This window comes from Anoplopoma fimbria, chromosome 24 (assembly GCF_027596085.1).
Source record: "Anoplopoma fimbria isolate UVic2021 breed Golden Eagle Sablefish chromosome 24, Afim_UVic_2022, whole genome shotgun sequence".
NCBI classification, from domain to species: Eukaryota; Metazoa; Chordata; class Actinopteri; order Perciformes; family Anoplopomatidae; genus Anoplopoma; species Anoplopoma fimbria.
Window position 1 is genome coordinate 19,226,727 of NC_072472.1, and position 18,396 is coordinate 19,245,122.

The 18,396-nt window shown below is 37.2% G+C and overlaps 1 protein-coding gene across 1 annotated transcript; it reads left to right on the top strand.

Moving 5' to 3' along the window:
- The first annotated feature begins 3,568 nt into the window (after positions 1-3,568).
- cnih2 (cornichon family AMPA receptor auxiliary protein 2) lies at positions 3,569-11,110 on the top strand. Its single transcript, XM_054626509.1, has 6 exons — positions 3,569-3,649; positions 5,756-5,824; positions 8,984-9,031; positions 10,583-10,695; positions 10,773-10,916; positions 11,083-11,110. The coding sequence occupies exons 1-6, from the start codon at positions 3,569-3,571 to the stop codon at positions 11,108-11,110; spliced, it is 483 nt and encodes a 160-aa protein (XP_054482484.1).
- Positions 11,111-18,396: the final 7,286 nt, after the last annotated feature.

Genomic DNA, 18,396 nt, shown 5'->3' on the forward strand with positions numbered 1-18,396 from the left:
TTACTATTCTATGCCTTTCTTACTGTTTTGACATACTTTGACTTTGTATGAATTGTGGCATTCCAACAACAAAAGGCTGCAAAAGAATTGTAAACCGGATGAGCAAAAAAGTTACGAATAGTAATTTATTCACAAAGAAAACAAAAAGATCATAGAGAATGTGGTAATTAAGTAATCAGTATTGTTACCATGTACAGACGTGTCTGAAGCAAATAAAACAATACAGCAGCCGTGGCAGCCAAGGAAAAAGGTACTCCATATAGGTGGTGAGAAGTTGTAGCCTGATTCACATGAGAGTATATCGTAAAAAATGTAATTAAAACGTCATATTATAGGCTGTGATTGGAACTATAACAGATTTCTATTTCACTAAAAAGTCTGAAAAAATAATAATAAAACATTTTTTGTGACAAACTATATCATAAATGCTGTGCTACAATAAAAGTCTAAGTATAGTATGCCAGAAGAAGTTATATAAAAGTCATAATATAGTATGTCAAAACATGTCATGATATAGAATGATGTAAACAATGTAATAAAGAATTCATAGTACATTTTGTCACAAAAACGTTATAATTAAATATGCTATGAAAATAATAAAAAAAAAAAGTTAAAAAAAAAAGTAATTTTATAGTATGTCATGAAAAAGTCATAGTATATTTTGTCATGAAAATAGTCAAACTGCATGTGACAAACAATATCATAAAAGTTGTAGTTTATTATGTTACAAAAAGTGTCATTAAGAAAATCAAAATATCATGGCATAGCCTTTCATGAAAAAGTCATGTAAAAGTCTGTCATACAACCGTCTCATGCGTGTTATTAAAATGTCATATTTTCTCCCAAAAATGTCATAAAAAATACCAAAGTATTATAAAAGCTTCAGTATAGTGTGCCATGAAGAAGTCATATAAAGGTATTGGCAAAGCATGTCATAAAAAAGTAATTGTATAGTATATTTCACAAAAAAACAAAAAATTGTCATGGCATAGTATGTCATGAAAAATGTCATAAGAAATGTTTAGTTTTATGTTTAGCCTGTTACCTGGAGGAAGTGCATGAGGCACATTTAGATTAGGTGATCTTTCAACTGACTTTTCGTAAATTTCCAATAACTAGTAAGCTTTTCTGCCGCCTTAAATGTAGTAATGCCAACAAATAAATGCCACGTGACCTTAAGAAAAGGAAATGGTTAGCTATATCTAACATAGATAACTCTTGAAATACCTTTACTAATAAATGAAAAGTAATAATAGATAATATAATAAATGGTTTGAAAAAACTAATGGATAAATGGTTGAAATAGTTATAATAAAATAATTATAAATCAGAACATAATGTATGGTCATCTCAGCTGTGGGTGTGTCAGACCCACTGCATTACATCATCACATTGCCCCTGCCCTGATGTTTCCTTTAACAGCAAAGAACAATGATTATAACGAGACAGTGGTAAAGAACTTGCACAAATGCCGTTTTGTTTTTTGTGTCTTTGTAATACAGGTGATTCTTACAGGAGAATATGTGATACTATGCTTTACCGAAAAACAGAGAGAATTAACAAAAAATGTAATTGTGCAATTTAATAGATGTTGAGCGAATCACCATAAAGTGGATAATAAAGAAATGACAGGTGATTGAGAGCAACACCCTCAAAGAAATAGACTTACAGTACATTTCATGAAATGACGGATGACTGAAGGCTCTAGTGAAAGGGAATGACAGAGGGAGGTAGACAAATGGAAAAAAAGAGAGAGAGAGAAAGGCAGACAAAAGGAAAAATATTTGCAGGCTGCCCTGCCCCCTCATCACTCCCTGGGGAACAAGGGATTATGGAAATGTATAAATGCAAGAGAGAGGGCAACTGACAGACAGAAAGGAGGAGGAGGAGGAGAGAGAGGAGGGAGAGAGGAAGAGAGAGAGAAACGAGAGAGCAAATAAGAGGGAGGGAGACAGAGCGATGCTATTGGTTGACCGTTATAACATCAAGCGTGATAGAAATATTTCTCTCGCAGTCTAAGAAATAGAGGAAGAGACAGACAGAGACAGTAGACTCAGGAAACACATTCAGGTTTGTTTTCAAAATCTCTGGAAGAGAATAAAAAAAGAGGACTATAGAAATGAAGAAAGGGAAATAAAGAGGGGGAGACCATAGAAAGGTGGACTAATTAACTCATGACTTCTGAGGGCGATGGAGATTTTTTACTTAAGAACAGAAGCGAATTCTAATTCAGAATAAATGAGACTCAACATGTAGATGTTCTGCAGGTTTCTGTTCAAATTTCCTCTCCCCCAAACACCCAGTATTTAATAATTTATCCTGCACATCGGCAAAGACAAATCTCAATGTTTTTGGAGAAATCTGAGGGATGCGTCTGAGAGAAAATGCACAGCAGAGAATTCTGACATGGTGCCGACCCAAATTGACAGAGACGAGGAAAGAGTGGACTGTTCAGTGGCAGACACGTCTCCAGCCAGACACAGGTATTCTCTTTTCGATATTAAGATTGGTCAAGATATTGATCCATTCTTACTCAAACTATTATCAATATTATACTCGTGTATTACTAAGTCCTCTTGGGTGTGTGGTATTGGCATTGTAATGATAAATAGTTGTTTTATTTAAAAGCCGATTCCAATATTTGCTGCCTCACTGATTTGCACTTATTATTTAATTATTTTATAATGTATTATTTTATTGCAAAATCAACCGAAATTTGCTTTGTCAGAATATAACTGTCTTTACTGTCTAATGTGCAGAGCAATAGCTTGTATCTTTAGCTAATGCACAGATTCATGTGGTGGTGAATAAATAATTTCCCCCAAATCTTGTAATAAAATTAATTATAAACCAAGAGACTGTCTCTGTAAATTATAACTCACAGATAATCTGCAAACTATGGTTGTTAACAACTGTGTTAAATGTGATTTAGAAATATGCGTCATTAATGGTGTTCTTGATTTAGAGCAACAGATGAACTGAAAGCCATACAACAAACCACTGAACTATCACAAGCCATAACCATCTGAGACGATAATCTTCACTGTTTTTAAAACACAGTGCTGTGCTTAGTATCGACAAGAACCCTGTGCTTCTGCTGTCAGCGTGTCAGTCAGACACTTTGTGGCTTGCTTTAATGTGAGAAAAAGAAATGTGTAGGCTTTGTCTAAAGAGAAACTACATGGAGGAGGAGGAGGAGGAGACAGACATCTTGCCTGTCAGAGACTGAAAAAAAGGGAATCAGGCCAACGACAGCCAACTGTGGCTGTGAAAAGACATATAAGTGCTTCCTAAATCAAAGCGAGGCAGGGGTCGTCCTGCTGTCACATAAACAAAAAGAGACAAAGACATTAGTGCAAGCATGGAAGCCAAGCGGATTATTGATTATTACTAAAGACTAAGGGATCTACCCACGTGGAGGACACAGACTCCGCTTGCGTCGGAGGGGGAAACATAAAATAACCTCCATTAAACGGAGGGAGAGCAATTGCCATTGAGATAGAGAGCAAGGGGGAAGTTCCCTTTCTCTCTCTCGACCCATCTCGGCATCAAGCTGGCGGGCTCAGCCATGGCATTCACCTTTGCGGCCTTCTGCTACATGCTCACCTTGGTGCTGTGCGCTGCCCTCATCTTCTTCGTCATATGGCAGGTGAGTAGCACTATGGACACTGGAGCCACTGCACACACACACTGAAACTAAAATAGGACACATGTAGGGCCTGTGAACGTCCACCCTCCATCCCACGCAGGCAGACAAACACATCCACCAACGCACCGTTGTACAACACTGACAGCAACACGGCAAACACACACCTCGCTTAGGTACTCTAAAGGTAATGGCATGCATAAATGTGTCAGCTGAATCTCAGTGTAATTGTGCCTGAGTGACATTTTGAATTGTTGCTTAAAAGCCACCAAATGACACTTTGTTCCCTTTAATTGCAAGCCCCTAGCTGCAAAGTAATAATTGGTTGAAACAGACCAAAGAGGAGATGCACGTAGATGCATGTACCTAAAAAACAGAGTGACTCCACACAGTGACTAAGTGACCTGCTTACATACTGGTTTATCACCAGTATTATTAACCTTAGCTTGTCTGACCCTGACACATTGAACAAAAAGACAACCAGCTCCATCCCTTCACAGTAAAGCAACCTAACTGACAATAAACAGTTCCTCAAATAAGGTGTTCAGGCTTCAGCAAACTGCACAAAATGAGCACAGGGAGGTGGCAAAACACAATGTTCATAAATCTCACTGCCAGACTGTTGTGAATCCGTCTGCCTGCGGCATTTTGAGTGTAATTTGCACAGATATCGCTGGGCATTGATGCACTCTGCTTGCTGGTTTACACAAGTGCAGACAGAGCAAACACTTAAGGTTTAATCCCTCACCCTTAACACTGGATCCATGGAGTCAGGAATAATGTGAAATACAAAACACATCATTATGAACATAAGACTTGAAATGACTAACGTAGCAATTGACTAAGTGGGTGAGACTACATATGAGTCAGTCAGTGTGTCTGTGTGTGAAAGAGACGGGTAGAAGCATGTGTCTGGCTCAGCATCCAACCATGTGATCGAAACGCTCATCAAACTATGATTATGTTCACCCCTTCCCCCAGTCTGCCTCCACCCACGGGTACAGCACCCCAATTCTATCTGGCTGTCGACCAATCAGAACGTTTGTTCACAGCTATAGTAACCATGGAGCCCACCGAGGGGCTCACCATGTCGCCATGGAAACTGCATCTGTTTACAACGGAGCTAAGTGTGAAGGGACACGAGGGGGAGCCTTCTAGACTCGTATGGGGAGATTACCACCAGGACTGTTTCTATTTCAAACAGATCTGTTTTAATGTTATCAGTCATTGTTGACACTAATCAGATGCTCACTTATCTGCAAAAAATGTATGCTTTTTATTCCTTTTCAATAAGCAGTCAAAGTTGAGCTTTGCTGTTTTAAAATCTGAAACAAAGATAAGCACAGCGGGTGGCCTTTACACCAAGAATTATTAGTATTTTTATAGAGCTATTAATCAGGGAGCTGGTGAGAAAAATATTACTCATACTCACCTCACAGGGAGCAGTTAGTAAGATATCAGCGTAGCATTTCCGAACAATGACATTTTTTTTCTCCACCCTGCCAGATTCTATACAGAATAGTAGACCACAATACTTTTTTTATGTCTTGCATTTTAAATATACACACTTTATCCAAACATAACTTTAAATGTGAAGTGATTGTTTTAATCCTGCCAGATTATGATTAAATAAATGCATTTATCATTAGAAATTGGTTCTTTTAACAGCTGTGTATATCTCAATGGGTATTCCACAGTTTTTAATGGGAACTTTATGATCAGGTTTAATTAAAAGAGATTAGCATATCATTTAAGAGGAGTAAGAAACTACATAATGACACATGAATCACATTAGAGCTCATACACAGCATTAAGGTAAAGAGCAAGGCCATTAGTAATTATCAATGTACACATTCACCATTTAATCCCCATGTGTGCTCGGGCAATGTGAACAATGTGGCTGCAGCTGTACAAGATGGTGTGTGCAGTACAGTAAGCTGTTCTAGGATAGTTATAACAGTATTCTACAAGAGGCTGAGACTTCAATGTAGTGTTGAAAAGATACCATCTATGCCTTTATTTGATATACATATAATACAGTATGTGCATTCATTAGTGGTCTAAAAGTGACTAACTAAAGTAAAAATTCACATGTCTGTTATTTTGCAGATCATTGCATTTGATGAGCTTCGCACAGACTTCAAAAACCCCATTGATCAGAGCAATCCCACCAGAGCGGTAAGAACCCTGCTGTTTCCCTTCTTTCAAACGCTCGTGTGCACACAGATATCCCTTCTTTTCAGTTCCAAGAAAAACCTTCAATGATCTAAACATAAACGCTGAGAACAAATTGAGGGTTTCACTCCAAAGTTGTTGCACATGACCTTAAATTTGTCAGTCTGCTTCTGAACTGTGTTTTGGAAATTTGTAATATTGACTGAGTTTATAAAGATTGGCCTTTCTTGAGAAACCCACAGCACACTGCCATGAATGCCTGTAATTTTACTGGAAAAGCAAGCCATCTTTTAATGTAAATGATGGTTTTGTGGTTTTGAAATGAAATCTTTCATGTGTTTTATTCAGCCACATTTAGTCAACATCAAATATTTGTACTACTTTAATAGAACTCCTACTATTCCAAGCTTCCGAGTGGAGCACCTATAAGAATTTGCCTTGAACACTAATTTATATGCAGATTGAAGAAATCAACCTTTTTAAAAGACAGAGACTAGTTTGCCTAATCAAATAAAAAGATTGATGCGAATGAAAACGTTGTTTATATAATGAGATACTGTGCAGTTGCAACAATAAAAGTGCAGATACGAGGTTTGACCTCAGGGTACAGGAACCAACTAAATACTAAAGTCACATTTGAAAATCTCTGTCTGAATTTCTTTTGCAAAACCATAAAATAACATCATCATGAGTCAATAATGACTGTCATTATTCATTTAGCAAGTTGACAGCAGTCTTTTTCCCAAGTTAGCTAATGTTCTAACAATCATGTGTACCTGCATCTGAACTGCAAAGACAGAGTGATGAGGAGTGGGAGAGGAAACTGTGAAAGCAGACTGTGGGAGTGTGGAGGCACAACAGCTACAGGGGGGTGGACACAATAACTGCCTGCCTACCTGTAAAATATAATGCAACCAAAAAAAGTAGATCTTAAATAAATGCTGATGTGAATAGGTTTCAAGGCTAGGTTTCAAGGCTAAGTATCAAGGCTTTGTATCAAGGCTACGTCAGGCGTTTTTCAATCTGTATCTAACAACCTATACTTGTCAACTTTTCAGATATGTTCAGAAAGAACATGATCTGCTGGAATGTGAGACTGCCAGTTTCGAGCAAAATCAATTATCTGCACAAACAGAAGAAGACATACATGTCAACAGCCTAGGAAAATAAACAGCAATTATTTCTGATGTTAGCAGAGAGCAAAGTGTTCACTCAACTGCCGTTGTCTACAGAGAAGACAAAAGCAGTTAATATTGGTTGGTGAGAGAGAAATTAAAAACGTTGTTGCAGAAGAGACCAAACACGTGTTTTCCAAATCAGGTGTATGTGTAAAGCCATTGCCGTTTTATGAAACTCTGATTGGCTCGTTGACAAAAAGTGACTCAAATGTAGAATTATTTTCTATTGAAATGCGTTGAAAGGGCAGGGCCATGTCAAATGGCCGCCCTATTACGCCTCTCCGTGAAATAGCTAAATAAAAAGTCAAGCTCTTGACATTTCACTAATAAATTACAAGGCGTAAGTGAAAAAAAATGTTTTATTCCAACAAGCTACGTGATAAGATTCTAATTATTCTACTTGACAGCACTCATTGCCCTGCATTTCTTTTATTTGGTGTGCATATTGTGAAATGTCCCTACTGCCTTGATTAGACTTCAGTCGTGTTTCCCTTGTTGGAACAATTAAAAATTCATAGTGAAGTGGATGACCGGCAATAATTAGGGCATCACAGGGAGGCTCCAAGCTGTAAAATCTAAGCAGAGTTACTGCAGGACAACAATTTGTAAGTGCAATTAAAAAACATAAATTGTACAGTTTATGTTTTAAATCCCAGTGTCGCTGAAGGATACACTGCACAAAGCGAGCAAAAGGAAGAAAACGACATAGACCAACACCAACAACTGCAAATAGACAGTGATGCTGTGTCTGGCTTGGAGGCCGGATGTTGTAGATTCAGGGCAAAATCCACTTTCAGATCACCGTGGGAGTTTGAATTTATGTCCACAGATTTATAAAATGTGCAGCCTGTGGCTCAGGCTAAAGGGAACGGACATCACAGAGGCCTCAATACTGGAAGCCACCATCCTGTAACTAAGACAGATGCCTCAATATGTCACAAAATGAGTATGAGAGTCTTCATTAAATACAGAGACAACAAACACCAGTGTGGCTTACACATGCTAAAGGGTGCTTATCTATTTGATATATTTTTGTTCCACAAGATAAATTAAGCAAAACATTTAATTAACAATCAGTCTGCTAATTATTACCTGACTATTGCTACTTTTGTTTGCTGATGGAAACAGATTAATCTAGGTCGATGAACTACAGCAAAACGTCTAATTTGTCTTGCTAGCTAATCAATGAACACCCAAATAAAAGATCACCCTAAGGGGCCACTACCTGCTGGATGGTAAAAGATGGATGGACTTAATTTGTAAAACCGATTATTGAGCCCTCTCTCCTGGCTCACAGAAGACTCAAAACTGTTAGCCTTTGTGCAAAATGTCTGCACCAAGCATCACTGTGCTTATTGATTATAATGTGTAAAACATATGTATGTGCTGATGAACTGTTACCAACAGTTTGGCTTTCTCAAAATCCCACAATTTATTTTTTTGTAAAATATATACAGTACCAGTCAAAGGTTTTGGACACACCTTCTCAATTGTTTTTCTTTATTTTTTTCTTTATTTTTTCTACATTGTAGATTAATATTGAAGACATCCAAACTATGAAGGAACACATATGGAATTATGTGGTAAACAAACAAATGCTCAACAAACCAGAATATGTTTTATATTTTAGATTCTTCAAAGTAGTTGAATGAGAAGGTGTGTCCAAACGTTTGACTGGTACTGTATTTAAAGTATATAATAATAGATAGTTGAAGAGTTTGAGAAAGATAATGTTTTTTTATTAATTTACTTTATCTAAGTCTATATTTTATTGGCTGAGAGAGAATCAATATGTATCCTACAGATTTATCTTTAACCAAGCCATAACATTTAGATTTAAGCAGGAATCTCTATGTATTTGCAAGCACTGACCATGTCTATTTTTTTCATTTATTTAGATTTATTTTCATGGATAGACTACCCATAAATATTGCATATGATTAAGTAACACAGACTGTTAATCAGACTTTCTTTGTATCCACAGAGGGAAAGGATTCTCAACATTGAAAGAATCTGCAACCTGCTCCGCAAAGTAAGTACTACTTGTTCATTACCTGCTGATGGTGGATTACTAAAACAGAGAGGCTTCAGACAACCATGACATGCATTTCTAACCATTGTGAAGACCATGACGCACGCTGATTCATTTCACATGTAGCCCATCCCCACAACCCACCATAACCACTCTGCATTAACAGAGATGGAGAACAGTTATACCGTCAAGAAGGTTTTGTGTTTGTGAGGATGTTTCTTTTTCCCTGTTTCAAGGCTTTCAGAAAGAGAACTCAATGTCCCTGTAATGAAATGTGACATGCAGTGGAGGCCATTTTAAACATGCTTGTGCTAGAAAATGTTTAACAGTATTAGGTACAACAGAGGACTTCAAACATGCTCATGTAATTAAATCAATAAATAAACATGATACAACAGGAGCTTTAGGGAAGGTAACACACTAACTGTACTAATGGGGCCCATGTTGTATATTTATGCAAAGCATTACTACTTACAAGGTAAGCTTTGGGATCATAATTTGAACAACAATGTATTTTCACATCATTGTAAAGATGAATGTGTTCATGATTGAATTGAATGAGTAGTAAGTCAGTTAAAAAAGGCTGTCACAGGAGTTTTTTGGGTGGGAGTTTTATCTTTTACGATGCGAGGTGCCTGGGACAGATGATGATGTATATTGTTCAGATTGTAGACAAATTTGTGAATTGTGATTTTGGGCTATATAAATAAAACGAATGGAATTGAATTGAGGTTCAAAATGAGGAAAATGGTTATTGGAGGTGTGCCTTTAACTGTTTACCTGTATAGGGGGTACACTTAACATCTTCATCATGGATTTATTTAGGTAAAACATAATGTGAACATGATGCAATATTACCTAATCAATTTTAACGGTTAACTGGAGCAGTTAAAAGTTGTCGTGTCAACAAAAAAATAACGCTTATATAAATGTTGCTCTTTAAAGCAGCTTAAATCCACTTTTTGTTCAGCACCAACTAACAGTAGCAAGCTCATGAACATAGTGGAGCGTTTAGCCGCTAAAGAAACTGATTTTTGCTATGGAGTTGGTGGAGACCAAAACAGAGGTAAAAGGAGAGTGAATATCGAACATAAATCACGTGACTAAATGGCCGACTTCAAATTAATACAAATGATGCTCTGGATCAGCTGGATGTGCAAATAATAAACTGTTTGCTAACAAGTTTGCTAGATCAATTTAAAAGGTTACAATATGTTACTGGAAGCAAGCTAGTTATCTTAGCAATCTGATCGTATCTATGTCAAACTAGCCTACATCAATATCTACTAACTTCAAAAACCAATCTACATGTATATGAAACTATATTTGCACTTGTAACAGTAGCGAGCCATGAGTAACATTAACACCCTCTGTGTGAAAGTGTTTGCCTCGCAGTGTGATTCTGGTTCCGTAGATTGTAGTTAAATCTCACAAGCAACCCATGCAACCAGCATTTCAGTGTTTTCCCAGCAGTTGTTGAAGTGTCATTACTGATAACTGTGGCTTTATATATAGACCTTTAACCTGACTCCTTGTGTCTGTTGTGGTTAGTTGGTGGTACCAGAGTACTCCATCCACGGGCTCTTCTGCCTGATGTTCCTGTGTGCTGGAGAGTGGGTCACACTTGGCCTAAATATCCCGCTGCTCTTCTACCATCTGTGGAGGTACAGTCCCATAAAAGATGTCTGAAAACTTCTGGAGATACAGTGCCAGTGTGAGCCTAACTTCTCTGCTCTTTCAGGTTTCTTCATCGGCCAGCTGACGGGTCAGAGGTCATGTACGATCCAGTCAGTGTGATGAACGCCGACATTCTCAATTACTGCCAGAAGGAGTCCTGGTGTAAGCTGGGCTTTTATCTGCTCTCTTTCTTCTATTATCTCTACAGGTCAGTTCAAATTCACAATCTTTTCAACGAAGTGTCGCTTCTTTAGATTTCAGTGATGCTTTTCAGATTTGTTGCACTGTTTTATGAACTTACTGGAAAAGAATTGCACAATTACTTTTTTCTCCCAATGTTTCCACCTTTTCCCACGATCTATTTCCTGCTGAAGCATGGTCTACGCCTTGGTGAGCTTTTAACAGACAGGATATCTGAAGAAATAAAAGGAAGTATCAGTAAGAAAGACACAGAGGAACAAAAGGGGGACATAACTCTTCCTCTCTCCATCCTTCCCATCACTGGCTCGTGGTTTTCAACAGACTAACCTTGGACAAAAAGAGAAGACCAATCTGAATGATAATGTGAATGTAAAAGCCTGAACTCGACAATACCGTTTTGACCAAGATACTGCTGTCGTACGACTGGACAAAGTTTTGAAGGACTGAAACGAAACAGAAGGAGGACGCAGCAGGTGTGTTGCCTTTGACCAATTATACGAATTAACAATATATTTCTGAAGGGCTGGAGTTTTCCCATGCTGCTCTGATCCAGTCGCTCAACTCACTGTGATTCTCCTAACACTTAGGGACTGGAAAACAAAATAATATGTCTGTACTTGTTGATTTAAAATGTACTCAAAGCAGGATTGTTTTGGTAACATTACGTGTATTAACTGATGGACACCTCTAATTTCAAACCACTGCTTTGATTGTGTTACAGGTATCTAAAACTATAACAAGCAAGTTAAAATGTCCGGGATAAATTGAAGGCACTGTAAGAAATGCAGAGGGCCTGGCAGGGTAATAACAGATTGGTTTGTGCACTTTTAACCAAGACTGAGATAAAGCATAGACCAACACATATCCTTGACGCCAGCCTCTGCCAAAAGTCAAATTTCACACTGTAACAAAAACAAGGAATTAATCATAAGTTTGTCTGTAAGGGTCAGTGGTTGTTATGTGTATTTAAAATAAGTATGTCCATTGCTGTAAGGACGTATTTTATGCTACAACCTAGGTTCATGCTTTCCAAAAATCTTCATGCTCAGACATTTAATGCCAAACGTTTATGTCTGAAAGAACATTGTGCCAAATTAAAAGTCAATTAGCACAAATGAAAAGAAAAATGATGATGCAGTATCTTAATCTACATGATAAGGCACTGTCGTGCGTTGTCATTATCTTCCTTTCTGTAACTGACATTTCATTTTAGCAAAATGTTTTTGTTTTTTTAAATAGACAAAGAAGCTTAGTTTTGTTGTATTAATAGTGAGCAGGGAGCGCCTTATTCCTATTTGCAGTTAAATCTTACTCATCTGCATTTATGCTATAGTCATTTTAGCTCAGCAACTTTTCTCTGATCGAGGTAGAATATAGAAATCTCATGTACAAAAAGCAATTAAAAACAGCAAACTAGCAATGTGATATGATTCATAAGACATATCGATGCAGTGTTATTCAGTGTATGTAATAACAATGTTTGGGACACAAGTGGCAGATGAGACAATAATGACTGACAATGTTTTAGTTATTTCACGGGTGTAAAGATATCAAATTCATCTCAATACGTCTACACAATCATACAGCTTCAGAAGGGACAGACGTAAGACGTTAATGTTACTGATGACCAAGATTTGTAAACAGCGAAGCCTTTCCTCAGCTGGTGCTGCCTTTGCTATCATGTGTTCATTAGTTTGATCTATTAGTAGATAAGTGATAATTCAAATGTGTTTTTAACATTCGTATAAAAACAGAAACTCTGGAGCCTGAGTACAAAGTGTGATGTTCGTCATACACCAGCTCCACAAGTAGTAAATGGTGGTAATGACACGTCTGTGGGTCTCAATTATATTTGTCCTTTTGAAGTCTACTAAAGAAGTTTCTGATTATGTCAAAAAGTGTACAACTAAAATTCACACCTCAACATGATTATTCAACAGTGGCTGTTTCACTGATATTGGTACTGATACAGTTTATTTTTTAATTCTTAAACCGGACAAAATAACTTCTGGAAATTTAAATACAGAACAAAGACTCATAAATATTATGCTAATACTACACAGATAGTTTGCTTTATACTTTGTGAAAGTAAGCATATTTAGGACTCAATTCGAAGCATCAATGGATACTAATATAAATTGGGCAATAGTATAAGGCTGGTATAGTTGAATTTTTTAGTTGGTGTCAATAAATCCCATGAAAATATTAAAAACAACAATTGGTAAAAAAAATTCCTTTCCTGGGAAGTGCTTAAACTACATGTTTCCACTAAAGTGTACATTTTTACAACCTTCTTTAAAGGCTAAATAATTTACAAAAAGAGCTGGATAATTTGGTTTATTAGAAAATGTCACTGAAAGAGGCGTAAATAGAGCATTTCTTGGGGACTTCTTTAGCAACAAATTAACAACACAGGACAGTGTATGTGGGATAGAAATAAACTACAGTGCTCATGTTAAGTGTATTGAAGGAACTCACTGACTATGTTTACATGCACACTAATATTCTACTATTATTTTGAATATGACAATATCCAGAATTTGATAGACGTGATGTAAACAGCATATTACGTTTGGATACTCCTAATCAGTCCTTATTCTGAATGGAGCCTTTTCGAATCAAGAGATGTGGGCTACGCTGATATTTTTCGGGTTTTAGGTGCATTCTTTGGACACATTCAGAATACGCTCAACTGGCCTCTTGCCTGTTTATGGTTGTACACTGGTTATACACAAACCAAACTAAAATTAAAAAAGCTCATCACACACACACACACACACACACACACACACACACACACACACACACACACACACACACACACACACACACACACACACACACACACACACACACACACACACACACACACACACACACACACACACACACACTTCTGGTGTCTATCACAGTCTGTTTCATGTAATTTTGGAACCAATGAAAAGTTTTGAGGGAGTAACTCAAACGACTGCTGTGATTTGAATTTCAACCAAATCACAGCAACGACTGAGCAGCAATAGTCTGTTACACACAGTAGACAGTACATACTGTGCCAAATGATGCTCCCATGAAAGTAATCACAGGACTCTGAAACCTCAAAACTCTGCCAACAATGTCAGTGTATGGACAATCACTTTTAAAGCACAGGAGCACGATGAAAGGAGGAGAAAACAGCTCAGTTGAATGTCATTATGTAGATGCTCTAAACAAAGCATTTTAGAAAAACTGTATTTAAGTAAATCTATTTGTATCTGTCTTTTATACATTTATCATCAGTGTATGCTACAGTAAATTTGGTGGATTACTTTATATTTATTAGGTTACACTATGATGTACAGTTAATAAACAGCGATTCTCATGCCATATTCTAATAAAACAGTAATGCCAAAAAGATCATCTATGAGTTTCTTGCTTCCTGTCTGTTGAGGGTCAGTATTATGGCCATCTGTGAGGAGCTTTGGAGACATTATTCTCTGCCAACACCAGAGATCTACAGGAGAACAAATATATAACTCTGAGGATGATGTGCTGCTACTTATAAGCAAGGATACCGAGTGGTGCATTAGACAGAGTAAAGGACACGAACTGCCACATCGAAAAGCTGTCGAAAAACAGCTGCATTTAGAAGTGGTCTCAGAGACATTCACTCAAGCTCTTAAAAAGCACCAGAATAACTGAATTGCCTAAAAATGCCTCGCTGATGTGAAAAGAGCTTCTACTGGAGAGGCGGCAAAGAGAGGATGATAGCCTTTCATTACTGTCTGCGCCTCCAGAATACTAACATATCAAATTATAGAGCACTGGATGCCTATTGGATTGCATAACAAAACTTAGTTGACACAAGTACGTCTCCACAGCAAGAGATCACTGATGAAAATGTCACTGCAGCTGTATTACATTAAACATTTTCTGACATTTCTATGCTCGGCAACAAAATCTTTTTTTCTGGTTTTAAAAGGGAAAAAAAGAGACAGCAGAAAAAGCGGAGTATGTCTCTAAGCCATCTCAGGGGGTCATTTGTAGGGTCTGTAAGGTTTGCTGGGTTACCACTTGTCTAAATAATGATTCAGACAGACAACAGAGCAACAACAAGGCTTCAAGCTGGCGTTTTCCCTCTGTTTGAAAAGGACATATCATTCCCTGTCCATTTGCTGTCACCATGGAAACTACATTGTATTAGAGATTCCTGTTGACTCACTGTGAGGCTCTCACTCAAAACACACAAAAATCCAATTCAAGTTGGTTCACATGCCCGGCAGGTCATATTTTCTGCACAACGCATTTCTTTTAAATTCATATTCCATCTGGTACATATATAACAGGTTCATGTATGTAGTCATGACGAGCACAACCCAAAGGCCTCTCTCTATACATGACACCTGTTTATCACAGGATACACACAGAAAATTGCACGCACACACATGAATGCTCACTCACTCACAACACATGCATCTGTTTCTCGTTCTGTCTCATCCCACGGTTCACACTGTTTCACACTCCACATCATACCGGGCTCTTCCTTTTTCAGCACCCTCCACCGCCATAATTGTCTCAACTCCTTTCCCCTCTCTCCTACGTCTGTGCTCTCAGAGAGATGTTACCATGGAAACTGGCTACAACTGATGGGCCTGAAACGTCACGATTGGCATACACAATTGGCAAGTGCACGCACACATGCAGAGGTGCATGCATGTGGACACACACACACATGCACAAACACATACATGCACTTACACACACATTTTGCTTATTCATTATTATGCAAGACACTCAGGGATGTTGCATATTATTATGGCTGTACAGACGTGCATACATATAGAAAGACCACAATGACGTACTGTGAATATTAAGGCAATGACAGCAAGAAAGAGTATGATTCTGAGAAGTGAAAGCATATCAACTTAAAGGTGGACTGTTTCATTAAAGGAAGAGATTTATTTAAAATAAATAGTAGAGTGGCCTGTATGGTCGGCACACTCAAATTCCTGCTGAACACAGAATGAATTTTGTTTAATAATTTTGTACTCTTGTGGCGATTTTCACTTAAAGTGAATAACCACTGTCATCACAAATAGAATCTAGCCAATACATTTACATTCTGTTAGTTACAACAAAATAAATGCTTTTCATCCGAAGAATGAAAAAGGAGAGCAGGTGTGTTTTCTTAACAGTTGCTGATTGTTTCCAAGAATGTGTCAAACTTGTTCGCACTTGTGGTTTTATTCGGACGGTGGATCGTGGGTCCAGACAGAGACATGAGCGTGACTCACTCCGACTGTCAGCTGCTGTCTCATTTATAAATATATATACATCGCTTTCTTCTATAACTAAGATAATTTTCAATTAATTGCCTTGTTTAGAAAAATTTCATTTGTCAATTATGTGCAAATTATGACAAAATATGTCCTTCAAGCCAAATCAGTGCTGTTATTTATAAACAAAACAAATCCCATTATTCTGTGGCTGTGCTAATGTTATGATCAACTATGACTTCAGGTAGGACATGGTTGTCGATGTATGGTCAAATTCCTGATTCACTTTTAGGGCTAATTTAAGCAAAGTTGTAATGGTCCTTTTAATCAGACAGGTTGCTCACAACTCATTTTAAGATAGAATCATCAAATCGTGGTTTATTTTCTATGAATGGGGCCCTGTTGCTGCTATATATGATGTCTCTGAAATCCTCTTTTTGCTCTTAGCAATGATCATGACAGTTTACGCCAATGAGAGACTACTGTAATATTGATCCTAATAGTGATTTAAAACTTGAGAGATCTTTACAACTTTCTTTGAGTAAAAAAGTGCAAAGGCATTCTTCTCTGTAAAAACACAAACGGACTGTCTTAATATCAGATCGTTGACCTGATTATGAGAATATTTAGTCAGTTTAGAAAGTAACAAGCTGATAAGGTTTTTGCTGCATGGTCAGAATATTTGAGTTTGGGTGTTTCTTTCCAAACTTTTCATTATCTTTACTGAAAATATTGCTGTGTGTTTGGCTCAGTGGTGAAAGAATTACCTAGATCCTTACCTAAGTATGGTACAGTACAATAATGTACAAAGTACTCCACTGCATGTAATATTCATGCATTCAAAATCCTACTTAAAATCCCTTAAGTGGTATTGCGAGCAAAAGAGTATCAAAGTAATAGCATGCATTCCGCAGAAAATATCTCTGGCTTTAACTGATATATTAGTATGTATAGATTGCTACCTACAGTTAGGTAGTACGGTTCAATGGTTCATAATACTTATCTTGTATTTTGTTGTGAAATATTGGAGAATTTGACCTTTTTACAGTTATTTAAATAAAACTAGTTAAGAGGGGAAATCAATGTGTAACCTTTATAGAATTAACCAGAAAAGAGTAAAAAATGTATTATTAAAAAACTATTAAATAAAAATGGCCGATAATGAATGAAAAGGACCTATAGACACCACAGTAGGTGCAGCAAGCATTAATAAGCCACATTAATCAATAACCTAGGCAACCCGCACTAGATATGTACAAACAATATAAACTCAACAGCAACTGCAGCCTCATACACACATATTAAAGAAAACAGACAACTGTAGTTTTTTACAAAGCACATAGTGCATACATGCCCAAAATTTTACGCTGCGTTGCATTTTTTACTTTCTCCTCCAGAGAGAGTTACAATCTTCACAGTTGTTGTATCAATACATTATTAGTTATATAATGCTTAAAAAGAGTTACTCACCTGTCTTGTGCACAGAAGAGTCCTCCTCTGCTCAGGTTCAACTTCACTGTGGTTCATTCTCAAAGCTATAAGATATATGTTTGAACAGTCCACTCAACCTCTCTGTCCCAGTATAAACAGTCCACTCAACATCTCTGCCTCACAATAACCAGTCCACTTAACTCTGTCCCACTATTACCAGTCCACTCAACCTCTCTGTCCCATTATGATCAGTCCACTCAACCTCTCTGTCCCACTATAAGCAGTCCCCGTCTCTCTGACAAATTAAGCTCATAGGTTTTCCATCTTTTTGAGCTGAAAGAGGCTCTGCTCTCTAATATATATAATAATATCTTATATTGCATTTATGTACTGTTAACAAACTGCAAATATACCGCTCACACTCCATGACACTTTAGGTGTGCAGTCAGAGTGTAACTGGAGTTCTGTTTCTGCCACGGACACACCAGCAGCTTCTTCTCTTATGCAGCTTATGATATTTCACCTTTCTTCTACTCCATTTTTACACATTTTCAAGATTTTTCATGTAAATTTAGATTTTACTCTGTTACAGATGCAACTTCAAACATAGTGAAAGACGACACGTAAAACAGAAAGGAGCCTACCTAAGTAAATGTAAAATTAGAAATATTTAAAAATACACAAAATTTTGTTTAACGAACGAGAGTAAATGTAATTTGTTACTTCCCTCAAAACTGTACTTAAATAAATGTGTGATTACTTCACATCACTGGTTCGATTGGTACCACATACGGTCACATTATA

Coding starts and splice junctions, on each gene's coding strand:
- cnih2 (XM_054626509.1), top strand. CDS start 3,569: ATGGCATTCACCTTTGCGGCCTTCTGCTACATGCTCACCTTGGTGCTG. Junction 10,696..10,772: donor CTCTTCTACCATCTGTGGAG/GTACAGTCCCAT, acceptor CTGCTCTTTCAG/GTTTCTTCATCGGCCAGCTG. Junction 10,917..11,082: donor TTCTTCTATTATCTCTACAG/GTCAGTTCAAAT, acceptor TTCCTGCTGAAG/CATGGTCTACGCCTTGGTGA.